Genomic DNA, 16,432 nt, shown 5'->3' on the forward strand with positions numbered 1-16,432 from the left:
AGTGCAAGGTGGGCTTTCCGGGGGCGGGGGAGTGGTCAGGGCTGCTCGCTCTGGTCCTGGGGAGAGTGCAAGGTGGGCTTTCCGGGGGCAGGGGGAGTGGTCAGGGCTGCTCGCTCTGGTACCGGGGAGAGTGCAAGGTGGGCTTTCCGGGGGCAGGGGGAGTGGTCAGGGCTGCTCGCTCTGGTCCTGGGGAGAGTGCAAGGTGGGCTTTCCGGGGGCAGGGGGAGTGGTCAGGGCTGCTCGCTCTGGTCCTGGGGAGAGTGCAAGGTGGGCTTTCCAGGGGCAGGGGGAGTGGTCAGGGCTGCTCACTCTGGAACTGGGGAGAGTGCAAGGTGGGCATCCGGGGGCAGGGGGAGTGGTCAGGGCTGCTCACTCTGGTCCTGGGGAGAGTGCAAGGTGGGCTTTCCGGGGGCCGGGGGAGTGGTCAGGGCTGCTCGCTCTGGAGCTGGGGAGAGTGCAAGGTGGGCTTTCCGGGGGCGGGGGGAGTGGTCAGGGCTGCTCGCTCTGGAACTGGGGAGAGTGCAAGGTGGGCTTTCCGGGGGCGGGGGGAGTGGTCAGGGCTGCTCGCTCTGGTCCTGGGGAGAGTGCAAGGTGGGCTTTCCGGGGGCAGGGGAGTGGTCAGGGCTGCTCGCTCTGGTCCTGGGGAGAGTGCAAGGTGGGCTTTCCGGGGGCCGGGGGAGTGGTCAGGGCTGCTCGCTCTGGAACTGGGGAGAGTGCAAGGTGGGCTTTCCGGGGGCAGGAGGAGTGGTCAGGGCTGCTCGCTCTGGTCCTGGGGAGAGTGCAAGGTGGGCTTTCCGGGGGCAGGGGGAGTGGTCAGGGCTGCTCGCTCTGGTCCTGGGGAGAGTGCAAGGTGGGCTTTCCGGGGGCCGGGGAGTGGTCAGGGCTGCTCGCTCTGGTCCTGGGGAGAGTGCAAGGTGGGCTTTCCGGGGGCCGGGGAGTGGTCAGGGCTGCTCGCTCTGGAACTGGGGAGAGTGCAAGGTGGGCTTTCCGGGGGCAGGGGGAGTGGTCAGGGCTGCTCGCTCTGGAACTGGGGACAGTGCAAGGTGGGCTTTCCGGGGGCAGGGGGAGTGGTCAGGGCTGCTCGCTCTGGAACTGGGGACAGTGCAAGGTGGGCTTTCCGGGGGCAGGGGGAGTGGTCAGGGGTTGCTCGCTCTGGTCCTGGGGAGAGTGCAAGGTGGGCTTTCCGGGGGCAGGGGGAGTGGTCAGGGCTGCTCGCTCTGGAACTGGGGACAGTGCAAGGTGGGCTTTCCAGGGGGCAGGGGGAGTGGTCAGGGCTGCTCACTCTGGAACTGGGGACAGTGCAAGGTGGGCTTTCTGGGGGCGGGGGAGTGGTCAGGGCTGCTCGCTCTGGTCCTGGGGAGAGTGCAAGGTGGGCTCTCCGGGGGCAGGGGGAGTGGTCAGGGCTGCTCGCTCTGGTCCTGGGGAGAGTGCAAGGTGGGCTTTCCAGGGGCAGGGGGAGTGGTCAGGGCTGCTCGCTCTGGAACTGGGGAGAGTGCAAGGTGGGCTTTCCGGGGGCAGGGGGAGTGGTCAGGGCTGCTCGCTCTGGTCCTGGGGAGAGAAACTATTACTAAAGTAAACGATAATTCCCATTTTTGAAACGAGAGGGGTGAGTTAACCTTGACACCGAAGAAAAAGCATTAAAAGGAGAGGATAGGATGAGTTGTTAGCGGCTTTGCTGACTTCTTTCATCTTATAATTTGTAGAAGGAGATGTGTCTAATTAGGGCTGTTGTGGAGAACACTTGAATGAAGTTAAGTACTTTAAAGAAGAATGATAGGAAGAGGAGCATCTCTTGATTTCTGTTTAGTAACTAAATGTACTGTATTGGCTGGGTTGGGTGTACACATCCTTCTCCTCTGCTGTGTGTAGAGCGATGTCCTTGAGTCTTCAGTAATAAAAGTATATGTAAGACGAGGGCTCAGTCTCCAAGAAGGTGACACTCAAGTTCATGACATGAAACCTCTATCTTGAGAACCTCTATCTGTCATTGAGGATCAGTGAGTGATAAAAGCGGTGAAGAGAAGCCCAGTCAGAGGAGCACAGAGGTGGAACTCGCTGAGCCCCAGTCATTATTGGAGGGTTTCTAAAGAGGAAGTGGTGGCCCTCGAACCGGGTCCCTGTTTGTAGGATAGACCGATGCTGGGTAGATGGAGAGATGGGCCCAGGGTATTGCCTTGTCCTGAAAGACTCCAAGATGAAGAGATCCTCCTAGTGCAGCAGAAGGAATAGCAAGGTTGGAAAGGAGGAAGGTGATGTTGACAAGCACCCTGAGGTCACAGTGTGGAGGTCTTGAATAGCTTGAAGGGTATCTTGACTTTATCTTATGGGTATTGATACGCCTCCTCCACTGAGCAGAGCAGCAGAACGAACACTATTTTATTTAAAGAGCTATGTGTGAGGGCAGTCGTTCATTAAAGCCCGGTGTTCAGAGGTTGGGGCACGCGCCTCAACCAGGATCCACCCAGGGATCCTGAGAGAGAGAAGAGGGGGCGAAGCAGAGGATACAGAAGTCCCTGGGAGGACCAGTGTGAGGACAAGGGACGTAGCTGTGGCCAAGTAACTTTGGGAAGTATTCCTGAATTTCTCCTGTCAATTCATAAGAGACACAGGCATGTGAGACTCTGAAAAAGTTGTAATGAAATTTATATAACTTAATTCATTGTTTCCCAAACTGAATTGGCCACAGAATCCATGTTCTCTGTAAACCGTGGAGGTAGGGCCTTCCTAGACTGCTCTCCCTCACCCGTCTGGAGCCGAAAACATCACCTTCACCCGCTGCCGTCCAGCGGAGAAGGCATACAACAGGGGCCACTCGGTGATGGTCACAGACTCGCCTCCGGGAAGGAGCAAGGTCCTGAGCGAGTGCCTCGGGACGCACTCTGGTCTCGGACACATGGGCCATGGTGGAAGGAGGAGGGGGTGGTGATTTGGGTGTGAAATTTGAAGATTTATGCTTTGGCGCGTACAGCATGTACGTCGTGGCAAACATTTTCACGCAGGGTCAGGAAGAAAGTGTTTTTCAGACCCGGGCTCTGCTCACTGGGCTCTGTTCACTGTCGTTTCTCAGGCCCTTAAGCAGAGACCACGATTCGTGGCTTTAAAGAAACAGCCGGCGTATCTGGGAGGGGAGAGCTTGGAGCTCCGTGACTATCAGCTCGAAGGTCTCAACTGGCTCGCTCACTCCTGGTGCAAGTAGGTGGAAAAGCTGACGGGTTCTTCCCTGTTTCTGGCTTCTTTGTTGTTAGTTGTGAAAAATTGCTTTTTTTCTGCTGGGTATTTGTAGAGATAAAAAAATTGTGTGATTGAGAGAAGTCCCTCCTGGGTGTTCTTTTATGTGTCTGTAATACCATTGTACTCTGAAGTCAAGAAGAGTACAGCCAGCCTTTTGAATCCACAGGTTCAGCCAATTTTCTTTTTTTTTCCCCAAGTGTGAGGAGGATAGACAGACTTGATCCTCCAGAGATTAGAGGATCTCTCCAGAGGTTGGGGCATGCGTCTCAACCAGGATCCACCCAGCCAGCTCCGTCTGGGGCCGACGCTCTGTCCATCTGGGGCCATGCTCATAACGGAGCTATTTCTAGTTTCTGAGGTGGCGGCTCCACAGAACCATCCTCAGTGCCCAGGGCTGATGTGCTCAAAACAGTTGAGCCATGGCTGCAAGAGGGGAAGAGAGAGAGAGAGAGAGAAGAGGGGAAGAAGCAGACAGTTGCTTCTTCTGTATATACCCTGACCAGGAATCAAACCTGAGACATCCACATGCCTGGCCGATGCTCTACAACTGAGCCAACCGCCCAGGGCCAGGTTCAACCAATTTTTTTTTGGACAGAGTCAGAGATAGGGACAGATAGACAAGAAGGGAGAGAGATGAGAAGCATCAATTTTTCGTTGTGGCACTTTAGATTTCATTGATTGCTTTCTCGTATGTGCCTTGACCATGGGGCTAAAGCAGACTGAGTAACCCCTTGCTCAGGCTAACGACCTTGGGTCCAAGCTGGTGAGCCTTGCTCAAACCAGATGAACCCGCGCTCAGGCCGGCTACCTCTGGGTCTCGAACCTGGGTCCTCCACATCCCAGTCCGACGCTCTATCCACTGCGCCACCGTCCGGTCGGGCTCAACCAATTTTGGATCGAAAATATTCTGGGAAAAAAGCTTGTTAGGGAGAGGAGATAGGTAAGACCTGTGGTGGCACAGTGGATAAAGCATTGACCCGGGAGAGGAGATATTGGTGGACGTTGACCCTGTTTCCTTCTAGTAGGGTGGATAGGTGAGAGAGCTGTGATGGGAAGTGACTCAGGAATAGGCTGTATCTGAACAGCACATAAAATAAGTGTGAGATTTATGGAGGAATGACCTCATCATTCTCCTCAAGTATATTTTGCTTTGATTTTTTTGTGTGTGCGTCTGTGTCTTTTCTCTAAATTAAAAATCTGATCTCTTTTTGGTGAATGAAGCACCTCGTTTTTCAAATCAAGTTGTGTTGAACCCGTACATCCCTTTCGGTGCTCTCTGGTTCCCTGGTTAAGTGTGTATTATATACGTGTAAACCTGCAGTGGCCTGATTTCAAAACACTTAATGTTTTCAACCTGTCATATGTGTATTTCTAAATTCCTGCCCCATGAGTGGGTATTTCCTACTTCCTGAATGTGATTTTCCTAACTCTGGCCATTTCATCCAGTTTTTTCTTCTTATATCTACACATTTTTTTTCCTGTTGGTATCCTGTTGAAATCTAGCCCCTCTGCTAAAGCACTGTTCCCAAAGTGTGGTCCCAGGCACACACCTGCATCAGAATGTGCAGAAGTGCTGTTAAAAGTGCGATTCCTGAGCCCTTTTCCAGATGCTCTGACTCAGCAGCATAGGGTGGGATTCCGAGTTGTCAGCCCTCCACGCCTGTAGATGGCGCTGTATTTACAGCAGGCTTTGTGCACGGCAGCGTGTGTGTCTAGGGAGCAGTGTGTGTGGCATTGAGCAATCCAGTGGGTGGTGGTGGATTAAGGGGATTTGAGCCAAGGCACCTGTCAGGCTGTGGGGTTCCCCAGCAGTGGGGCTAGCCAGTCAGCCCAGCTTTCTGTCTGGGAAGCCACGGCCATGCATCTGTGCACACCTGCCTTCTCTGTTACAGGGGTAGGTGTACAGGCCACAGTGCAAGGCCAACAGTGTAGTTTGGCCAGGCTCTTGAAGTAAAGGAATCCAAATCTTGATCATGCTGAATTCACGTCACTCTGCTCTTTATAACTTCTACTTTCTTATGTAGCAGATTTCATTGCACGTGAGAGGAAATACATTTGATGCTCACCACAAAATGTCTTGGTCGGTGACATCGGGGGGCATTGGTGTCCTACTGGTTTTGTGTGTGTGTGCGCGCACACAGGACATTGGTGTCCTCACTGGTTTTGTGTGTGTGTGCGTGCGTGCGCACTAACGATTTCTTTTTTTTCTTTCTGCAGAAGCAACAGTGTAATCCTTGCTGATGAAATGGGCCTAGGAAAGACCATCCAGACAATATCATTCCTCTCCTACCTGTTCCACCAACACCAGCTGTATGGCCCCTTTCTTATAGTCGTCCCTTTATCCACCCTCACCTCATGGCAGAGGGAGTTTGAGATCTGGGCACCAGAGATTAACGTAGTGGTTTACATAGGTGACCTGATGAGCAGAAATACGGTGTGTAAACAAAAAGAATGGGGATAGCATCTGTGTTATAAATGTCTTTTTGGAAATTGACCTTATAGCCATTATAGTGTTTAGTAAAAGTATGATTCTGGCACCTTGCCGTGCCCCCGATACTGGGAGCTGTATGTTTCATAAAAATACAACTGCAACGTGCTTGCTTACTGCTTGAAGAAAATTCATGAAAGGGCGTCTCTTAGTCGGATTGCAATGTTGTCTCTCTTCCCTCTGTCCTCTGTATTTCCAAGACGGCTTTATTTTTGAAGGATGATAAGGAGTTAATACCTTGAATAACGTCGGCATGATTTTTGCTGTTTGAGTAGAGAGGTATTGCTGATCATAATTGGGTTCTCAGAATGCGGTTCCTAACCTTTCAAAATGGTGAGGTTGCAACTAGAAATGAACAATTTTAAATTAAGAAAAAGTAATTAAAATGGTGCGGATGTAGAACGTACAAGAAAGGAGTCAGGGGAGAGGACAGCGAGCCTCTCCAAGGCAGCCGACCTGAGCTTTGCCTGTGATTGAGCTTAAGCAGCAGAAATGAAGAACACTGGGACTTGTGTATCTTCGTTTAGCAAGCAGATCTGTTCTTGATAACGACTTTTTTTTGAAAGCACCCATTCATTATGTGCCAGGCTCTGAGACAGGTACCTTACGTAGATTACCTGTAATACTCATGGTGGGCTACAAAGTAGATCACAGTCTTGCCAACCAGCTGATGACGGCACTGACTCAGCATTTAACCCTTGTCCCCGGCCAGCTAGAATGTGGGGTGCGGACAGTGTGTCTGGTCCCGTACCGTTTGCTTTGTCCCCCCCTTCTGTAAGACTGGACTGTTTCTGGGGGACTGCTGGTAATAAGAGCAGGCTGTCAGGAATCTGCAGACCTCTGAGAGATGTTACAATCATGTGTTATCATGCTAATTCAAACTTATTTGCATCAAATATTTTCATTGTCTCACCTAAACCCTGGGAGACTTCATGGCCCTCATTTTGAGTTTCTAAGAAGGGAGCAGTTTTTAGCTTTGTTAATTCATTTTTTTAAAACCATGGCAAACAAAGGATTAAAAAAAGAAACTTCGTAGATTGTGCAAAATGTAAGCACAGCATTCAAGGGTGAGGACAAGGAGTGCTCTGAAAAATCCAGTATTCCTTTATATATATACACACATTTATCTCTACCCCTGTGGAGGCAGTCAGTCTCTACCCCTGTGGAGGCAGTCAGCCTCTACCCCTGTGGAGGCAGTCAGCCTCTACCCCTGTGGAGGCGGTCAGCCGCACGTTCCTTTATATATATACACACATTTATCTCTCCCCTGTGGAGGCAGTCAGCCTCTACCCCTGTGGAGGCAGTCAGCCTCTACCCCTGTGGAGGCAGTCAGCCTCTTCCCCTGTGGAGGCAGTCAGTCTCTACCCCTGTGGAGGCAGTCAGTCTCTTCCCCTGTGGAGGCAGTCAGCCTCTACCCCTGTGGAGGCAGTCAGCCTCTTCCCCTGTGGAGGCAGTCAGCCTCTTCCCCTGTGGAGGCAGTCAGTCTCTACCCCTGTGGAGGCAGTCAGTCTCTTCCCCTGTGGAGGCAGTCAGCCTCTTCCCCTGTGGAGGCAGTCAGCCTCTTCCCCTGTGGAGGCAGTCAGCCTCTACCCCTGTGGAGGCAGTCAGCCTCTTCCCCTGTGGAGGCAGTCAGCCTCTTCCCCTGTGGAGGCAGTCAGCCTCTTCCCCTGTGGAGGCAGTCAGTCTCTACCCCTGTGGAGGCAGTCAGTCTCTACCCCTGTGGAGGCAGTCAGCCTCTTCCCCTGTGGAGGCAGTCAGCCTCTACCCCTGTGGAGGCAGTCAGTCTCTACCCCTGTGGAGGCAGTCAGTCTCTACCCCTGTGGAGGCAGTCAGTCTCTACCCCTGTGGAGGCAGTCAGTCTCTTCCCCTGTGGAGGCAGTCAGTCTCTACCCCTGTGGAGGCAGTCAGCCTCTACCCCTGTGGAGGCAGTCAGTCTCTACCCCTGTGGAGGCAGTCAGTCTCTACCCCTGTGGAGGCAGTCAGCCTCTACCCCTGTGGAGGCAGTCAGTCTCTACCCCTGTGGAGGCAGTCAGTCTCTACCCCTGTGGGGGCAGTCAGTCTCTACCCCTGTGGAGGCAGTCAGTCTCTACCCCTGTGGGGGCAGTCAGTCTCTACCCCTGTGGAGGCAGTCAGCCTCTACCCCTGTGGAGGCAGTCAGTCTCTACCCCTGTGGAGGCAGTCAGCCTCTACCCCTGTGGAGGCAGTCAGTCTCTACCCCTGTGGAGGCAGTCAGTCTCTACCCCTGTGGAGGCAGTCAGTCTCTACCCCTGTGGAGGCAGTCAGTCTCTACCCCTGTGGAGGCAGTCAGCCTCTACCCCTGTGGAGGCAGTCAGTCTCTACCCCTGTGGAGGCAGTCAGTCTCTACCCCTGTGGGGGCAGTCAGCCTCTACCCCTGTGGAGGCAGTCAGCCTCTACCCCTGTGGAGGCAGTCAGTCTCTACCCCTGTGGAGGCAGTCAGTCTCTACCCCTGTGGGGGCAGTCAGCCTCTACCCCTGTGGAGGCAGTCAGTCTCTACCCCTGTGGAGGCAGTCAGTCTCTACCCCTGTGGAGGCAGTCAGTCTCTACCCCTGTGGAGGCAGTCAGTCTCTACCCCTGTGGGGGCAGTCAGCCTCTACCCCTGTGGAGGCAGTCAGTCTCTACCCCTGTGGAGGCAGTCAGCCTCTACCCCTGTGGAGGCAGTCAGTCTCTACCCCTGTGGAGGCAGTCAGTCTCTACCCCTGTGGGGGCAGTCAGCCTCTACCCCTGTGGAGGCAGTCAGTCTCTACCCCTGTGGAGGCAGTCAGCCTCTACCCCTGTGGAGGCAGTCAGTCTCTACCCCTGTGGGGGCAGTCAGTCTCTACCCCTGTGGAGGCAGTCAGCTGCACGTTCTCCTGTCTTCTGATTGTTTTCTGACTTGACACCTAAACTCGGGAGCCTTGTCCCGGGCCCTGTGTTGTTCGGGTGCCCGTGACCAGCTATCCCTCTGTGGGCACGGGCTGGCTTTTGCGTCCCTTCACGTTGATGTTATTTTCATTTGTGTTGAGTTATATTTTCAGCTGTTAAGCTTCCCTTTTCCTTTTTTTTGGGGGGGGGCCCACATCTTTCTGCTCTATGATAGTGAACTTGCTGACCTACTTAGTGGTTGGAATTTGTTTTACCTGTTGATTAAAAGTATTTGCCCTGCCCAGAGAATAATCAAATTATATTTTCTTGAGTAAATTTTGATTTGGGGGTTCAACTGCTGATGAAATGCATATTTTGGGGGTCAGTTGTGTTGAGGGCGGAGGGGCAGAGGGAAATGACAGTTTTGTTTACGTTAGGGCAGTAAAGGTTGCTGCTCCATAACTGAGCTCTTCTAAGTCTTACTGCTCTGTACTTGGCTTAGTGAGGTCGTTTTAGAATATGTAAGATATGTATTAAATTCTAATATTTTTTATTGGGCATGTTTCTATTGCATAAGACTTGAAGGGGTCTAAAAAGGTCAAAGTAGAAATTGTGTCTTACTTACCGTTTTCTTTTATAGATACGGGAATATGAATGGATTCATTCTCAGACCAAAAGACTCAAGTTCAATGCACTTATAACGACATACGAGATCCTCTTAAAAGATAAGGTGTGTAATCGGCGGCTCAGCTGCTGAACCTTCTAGTGTGACTTGTCCAGGTGGTGAGGTCGGCACCACCCACCTGCCATGTTGTTTTTCTTTATTTCTTTAAAAAAGCAAAGAAATGGGAAACATCCATAAAGAATCTTAAGGTTATAAATAGAAAACAGAACCTTCCGTTGAAGGGAGGACCTCAGGTCACCTCATCCACCCAAATTCAACAGGTTGAAGGGGGATCTAGGCCTGTCACTTTGCTGAGGTCCTAGTTAGTCATTGGAAACTGGGCCCGAGTCATTGCTAAGGAGCTTTTCCAGAACAGATGATGGGGCGGGTCTCTGAGAAGGACAGGACGATGAAGCTCTTTAAACTGGTTCCTTCTTGCAGTTACTAAGAAATGCACGTGGCAGGTGATCCCATTGGTGACGATAAGTGTAAATAAGTTCAATTTGGTGGCTCTTGATGTTTCTGCGCTTTGGGTTTGGGCTGGAGAACAGGGCGAGAAGAACTTTTATGAAGGAGAGATGGCAAGATCATGTCTTTGTTGTTGTTTTTTGGGTTTTTTGCCCAGCATAGCGATTTTTGTGTCTTTCCTGTGGGCATGCAGCAATACCTGGCATGAGAGAGCCCCCGTCCCTTTTAGAGAAGGACGCGCTCTGTTTGCGTCGTCACCCGGGCAACCAACAGAATGAACAGAACCATCCTCATCCACGTGAAGTCCATGAAGAATAAATGTTTCTGTGTATATCTTTGTGATGGCATTTGTAGAGATAATTAACACGTGAAAGTACTTTTGGGTTCTCTTCTGACCTGGTGGCTCGTTCTGTTTTGTTTTTTACTTCAGACTGTGCTGGGCAGTATTAACTGGGCCTTTCTGGGAGTGGACGAAGCCCATCGGTTGAAGAATGATGACTCTTTATTATATAAAACTCTGATTGATTTCAAGTCCAACCATAGGCTCCTGATTACGGGGACCCCTCTTCAGAATTCTCTCAAAGAGCTCTGGTCCTTGCTGCACTTTATTATGCCGGAGAAGTAAGCTCCCTTCCTGTGTATTTCAAAACATGCTAGAGTGTCTGAAATGCCAATGCTTTTTATAACTTTTTTTTAGTAGACCTTAGGGACAATGGATGGCATGTTTTGGGGAAAGCAAAGCGTTAACTGAGGCAGGGACAATATTAAAATGTTCCGTAATAAATGAGAGAAGGCACAGAAGTCAGCCTGTTGAGGAAGAAATTAGATTGCATACCAAACACGTTGAATCAGTTACTGCTTTGGGGAAATAATGAGTAAATAAGAAATGTTAGACCTTCTCACTGTTATAAGGTGGTTAGCACAATTCAGGTGAAGTCTCCAGGTACACAGTGTGATGAGGCCTAAAAATACTTCAGATCCAAACCTCTGCAAACAGAAGCGTCAGCTTCAGGTCTTGGTCAGATCTTATTAAAGATCTGTGGGGTGTCTGTTTTGAGAGGATTTTCATGGCAGAGATGGTATGCACATTCCAGAAAAGACAGAATTACCCAGTGGTGTTGGATGACCTTACAATGAAATGTACTCTTGCTGCTCTAGTTTGAGGGACCTGCTCAGTCTGCCCCTTGACAGTCTGACTCCCGTTGGCCCGCGACCTGCTCAGTCTGCCCCTTGACAGTCTGACTCCCGTTGGCCCGCGACCTGCTCAGTCTGCCCCTTGACAGTCTGACTCCCGTTGGCCCGCTGTCTCTGCCTTTGCTCTGCTTCAGCCGTCTGGCCCCCCTTCCCCCTGTAGCATGCCACGCCATTGCCTTGCTGCTTGCAGTCTGGAATGTTCTTGTCACATAGGCAGTCACTTCTTAAGGTTTCTGCCTCAGGTGATGTGACCACCTCCCTTTGGAGGTCTTCTCAGACCACCTTACCTTCAAGTAACCTCATAACCACGCTATTGTCCCGACCTGGTTCTGTTTTCTGTGTGGCACCTCTTTTTTCTATTTTCTTTTTTCACTTATTTTCTCTTCTGTCACTAAATTATGAGTTCAGATGTAATGGGGATCTTTTTTTTTACTTTTTTGATGGCCCACGTTGCCTACAATAGGGCCTGGCGCTCAGTAAACAGTTCAGTTAAGAGTTGTCAAGGTAAATGCCCCGTCTTGTTTAAAATTCTGAAAAGATGTGAGTGCCTGCTGTGTGTCAGAAGTGGATCGACACGTTCTGGATAGTCTAATGACCAGCATAGAAATGGTCCCTTCCCCTCATAAGGTGTTAATTTCTAAACCAACTTGTTGAGGCATAATTGACATGTCCTTAAGTGTACCACTGTAAATATATGATTCATTATTTTTTCCCTAAATCTTTAGAGTTGTGTTGCCATCACCATAATCTAGTTTTAGAATATTTTTTCATCCAAAAACCCTCTCGCCTGTTCGTAGCTAATCTCTTTCGGCTTGAGGCTGTCACGACTCAGCTTTTATCCCTAGTGATACACCTTTTCTGGAAATTCCATGTAGATGGAATCCTAGTAATCAGGCTTCTGTTATTGGCTCCTTTCACGTAGCACAATATTTTTGAGATTCACCTTTGTCATAGTTGATCAGGAGCAATTCTCTTATTACGGACTAATGTTCCATTGTGTGCCTGTCCATTTTCCTGTTAATGGACATTTGGGCTGCTTTAGTTTTGGGCTGTTGTGTCCTTGTGTGGCCTATGTTTTATCTTGGTTAGAGGCTCAGGAGTGGGGTTTATATTGTTAAAAAACTACCAGGCTATTTTCCAAAGAGACTGGGCTATTTTACATTCCTATTAGAAAACTGTTTGAATTTGTTGGTTTCTCTGTCATCACCAGTACAAGGTGTGCTGTCAGTCTCCTGTCGTGCTGTCTCATGGTTGTTTGGACTCGCATTTCTAGGATGGCTAATAATGTCAAACATCTGTTTACGTGTTCATTAGTCACTTGTGTATCTTTGGTAAAATGTCTCCTCACATCTTTTGCCCATTATAAAATTGGATCGGCTTGTCTTTCGAGTTGAACAGGTTTCTAATTTTTTTCTTTTTAGTGTTCTGGATGCAAATACTTTATTAGTATTTGATTTGCAAATACTGTAATTGTCCCAGTCTGTGGCTTATCTTTTCATGTTCTTAGAATTGCCTTTTGCAGAGCAAAAAATTTTCAATTTGGTGAAGTTTAATTTAGCATTTTAAAAAATAGATTCCACTTGAATGTCATAAAAGAAAATTGTTTGCCTAACCTAAGGTTACAAAGGCTTTCTTTTTTATTTTCTTCTGGAAGTTTTAATTTAATTTTTACAGTTAGGTCTGTGCTCTATTTTGAATTTTTTTTTTTTTTTTGTATTTTTCTGAAGTTGGAAATGGGGAGGCAGTCAGTTAAGAGTCCCGCATGTGCCCGACCGGGATCCACTCGGCACACCCACCAGGGGGCGTTGCTCTGCCCATCTGGGGTGCTGCTCTGTTGTGACCAGAGCCATTCTAGTGCCTGAGGCAGAGGCCACAGAGCCATCTTCAGCGCCCGGGCCATCTTTGCTCCAATGGAGCCTTGGCTGCGGGAGAGGAAGGAGAGGGGGAAGAGTGGAGAAGCAGATGGGCGCTTCTCCTATGTGCCCTGCCCGGGAATCGAACCTGGGACTCCTGCACGCCAGGCCGATGCTCTACCACTGAGCCAACCAGCCAGGGCGAATTACTTTTTGTTCAAAGTGTTAAGTGTGAAGGCCTAAGTTCAATCTTGTTTGCTGAGGGATTTTGGAAATTGTCCCACTGCCATTAGTTGAAAATGGTATCCTTCATTAAATTGCCTGGTACCTTAACTGAAAATCAGCTGCGACTCTAAATGTAATGGTCTGTTTCTGAAATGTCCATTCTGTCCCACTGATACATGTATCTGTTCTTATGCTGCTGTATTGATTACTAGCTTTTTTCCAGCTGAGTTTTGTAGGGTGATCTTGGATCCTGTGAACTTGCAAAGCTTTTTCCCACAGTTTCTTGTTGGTGTTTATTTCTCAGTATTTTTTAGATACAGGGTCACATCTTCTGGTAAAGGTGGTTGTATTTTCTTTCCTCAGTGTGGATAGGATGTCTTATTTCTTGCCTTTTTGTTGTACTGGCTAGATCCTCCATAATGGATAGAATTGGTAGGGGTCGAATGGGACCAATAGGATTTTTTTTTTCTTTTTTTCTTTTTTCTTTTTGTATTTTTCTGAAGTTGGAAACAGGGAGGCAGTCAGATAGACTCCCGCATGCGCCCGACTTGGATCCACCTGGCACGCCCACCAGGGGGCGATGCTCTGCCCATCTGGGGCATTGCTCTGTTGCAACCAGAGCCATTCTAGTGCCTGAGGCAGAGGCCACAGAGCCATCCTCAGCGCCCGGGCCAACTTTGCTCCAATGGAGCCTCGGCTGCGGGAGGGGAAGAGAGAGACAGAGAGGAAGGAGAGGGGGAGGGGTGGAGAAGCAGATGGGTGCTTCTTCTGTGTGCCCTGGCCGGGAATCGAACCCGGGACTCCTGCACGCCAGGCCGACACTCTACCACTGAGCCAACCGGCCAGGGCCCAATGGGATTTTTGTAGGTACTGTTTGTTGGGCCGAGGACGTTTTCTTCTATCCATGGTTTTTGAGAGTGTTTATAAGAAATAAACGTTGGATTTTGTCACGGGCTATCTTTCTGTGTATGTATATTGAGATGGCCCTGTGGTGTTCTTCATTCTATCAGTGTGGTATTAATAGTTCCGTTTTAGATGTTAATCTGGGTAAGTCCACCCTGATCCTGACGTTGAATGCTTTCTGTATTGTTGCATTCAGTTTGTTAATATTTTGTTAAGGATATTTGCATCTGTGTTTTTGACGGATATTAGTCTCTCGGTTTTCTATTTTGTTTTGATGTCTGCCTGACTTTAGTATCAGGGTCATAGAATGAATTGGGGAATGTTCCCTCCTCTCTTGTTTTCTGAAAGAACTCATCAAGATGGTGTAGTTTCTTTTTAATATTTGATAGGCTTCACCAATATAGCCATGTAGGCCTTAGGTTTCCTTTGTGAGAAATTTTTTAATGACTGACTCAGTTTTCAGTTATAGGTCTAGTCAGGTGTTTTTTTCTTGACTTAGTGTTGTTAATTTGTGGCTAAGAATTTATCTGTTTCATCTAACTTGTTCCATTTATTGCCATAAAGTCACAGGATATCCTCACAATCTTTTTACTCTTTGAAGGATCAGCAGTGATCTACATAATTTTTTGATGACAGTTACCTGTGTCTTGTCCCTTTTTCTTGGTCATTTTTAGGTAAAAGTTAAGCAGTTTTGGGGACATTTCTGAGGCTCCTGTGGACCCCCCTGACAGTGCACGGTGTGGTCCTTGGCTGGGCCTGAGTTTAGAAATGGCTGCAGACGCTGGTGCGGGCGTTGTGCTGGGTGGCAGGGCTGGCATTTGCCGTGTCTGTCTGTCTCATCAGAGAGCGTATGCCTTGACTGTTCCATCGCCCCGGATCACCTTGAGGCCCTGGATTTCGTTGTTCTGGGACCTGAAGGCCTCAGCAGGCAGGGCCGCCTGGTGTCGGAGCGGCCGCAGGGCAGTGCCCCGTGGCCCGCTGATGGCACACTCCCCCCTCCTGAACTGTCTGCTCACAGAACAGCTAGTTGCTCCAAGCAGGCCTTCCAGTGGCAAGACAGCACGTTTCCCTAATCCACATAAATTGTCTTCACTTTCTTTTATTTTTTGAAGGAAGTTGGATCTTAATGTCTCTTTCCCGATTTCTGCTGCAAATCTTCCAGTAAACCACAGTTGACTGAGTTAACAAGTTAAGCTTAAGGCACTAGTATCTAGTGTTCTGGCAGAACTGTTTATTATGGGTGGCAACTTTTAAAATTCCTAACTAGAATTTATGTCACTCATATTAAACATATCATTTGGGTTCTTTCGGTCTGAGGGCTGTCATCTTGTTTATGATTGTTCTAATGCAGTGACTTTTCAGTGTTTGAACAATGAAGGTTGTTAATAGAAGTGATAGAGCTTTTACCTTTGAGTGGTGGCCACTCTTAATACTGCCACTAATGATTCTTTTACCTCTGAATTTTATTTTCCCAAGGAACTGTAGCGTATTGAAAGATAGTTATGGTTATTTTTCCTGCATAATAGCTCACACAATAACTTACTGCGTTTGTGTAGATACTAACTGCATGAGATACTGACGTTTTGCAAACTCGAGATTCAGTCTCAAAATTGGAGACCTGTTATCCAGGGCACACTGATGAAATGAATGCGCTTGCATTTTCCCCTCTTATGTTCAAGAGCTAGTGACTGAGAAAGTTTATCTTTCCTTATAGGAAAGAAACTTTTTTTTTCTTTTTAAAAGATTTTGTTTTCATTTAGTCCTTTTGAGAAAACGTTTGTTGGAAAGATGCCTTTTACTGCTGTGTGACTAAGCACCATTGCACTGTTTGACCTCCAGGTTTGAGTTCTGGGAAGACTTCGAGGAAGACCACGGGAAAGGGCGGGAGAACGGCTACCAGAGTCTGCACAAGGTGCTGGAGCCATTCCTGCTGCGGAGAGTCAAGAAGGACGTGGAGAAGTCGCTCCCCGCCAAAGTGGAGCAGATCCTCCGCGTGGAGATGTCGGCCCTGCAGAAGCAGTATTACAAGTAAGCTGCCGGCTGCGCTGCGCAGGCGCTGAGTCGTAATGGGTGTGCCTGAAGCGAACACAATGGTATATAGCAGTTATACCTCAATCAAAAAGGATCAAACACAACATCAATATTGTTATGCCAAAAAAAAAATCAGTGATTATTTTAATATTTTTAAAACGTCCAGTGAGTGTCTACGTTTTCTTGTTTGTCATGAATGTGCGCTCACACGCAAACACTGACACACCATTGGGGTCTAAGTAAGCCCATACCTTGTGGCTGGTTGGCATGTCCCTTAAGTCTGTTTTACCCCACTTTCCCCCGTGTCCTTGTAAACGCTGTGAGTGAGGAAAAGGAGTCTGCGTTGTATAGGTTTTCCTCACCGCCTGGCCTGGGCCGACCCCAGCTCTGTGCGTTCTTTAGCATTTGTGCTGGGTGGTTCGCTTCCTGTGCACTCCCAGACCAGCACAGAGGAGAGACTGGACTCCAGTTTGTCATCAGCGTTTCAGAGCGTCCCCGTCTCTCTTTGTTTGA

General features: G+C 49.0%; 1 protein-coding gene across 3 annotated transcripts in view; it reads left to right on the forward strand.

Moving 5' to 3' along the window:
• Positions 1–16,432, forward strand: part of CHD2 (chromodomain helicase DNA binding protein 2) — a 138,740-nt gene that overhangs the window by 48,215 nt on the left and 74,093 nt on the right. For all 3 annotated transcript variants that reach the window (XM_066355656.1, XM_066355657.1, XM_066355658.1), the window contains 5 exons: positions 3,068–3,192; positions 5,449–5,665; positions 9,222–9,311; positions 10,144–10,334; positions 15,728–15,916. In XM_066355656.1, coding sequence (XP_066211753.1) covers positions 3,068–3,192; positions 5,449–5,665; positions 9,222–9,311; positions 10,144–10,334; positions 15,728–15,916 — 812 coding nt within the window. The remainder of the gene's footprint in view (positions 1–3,067; positions 3,193–5,448; positions 5,666–9,221; positions 9,312–10,143; positions 10,335–15,727; positions 15,917–16,432) is intronic.

This window comes from Saccopteryx leptura, chromosome 13 (genome assembly GCF_036850995.1).
Source record: "Saccopteryx leptura isolate mSacLep1 chromosome 13, mSacLep1_pri_phased_curated, whole genome shotgun sequence".
Lineage (NCBI taxonomy): Eukaryota > Metazoa > Chordata > Mammalia > Chiroptera > Emballonuridae > Saccopteryx > Saccopteryx leptura.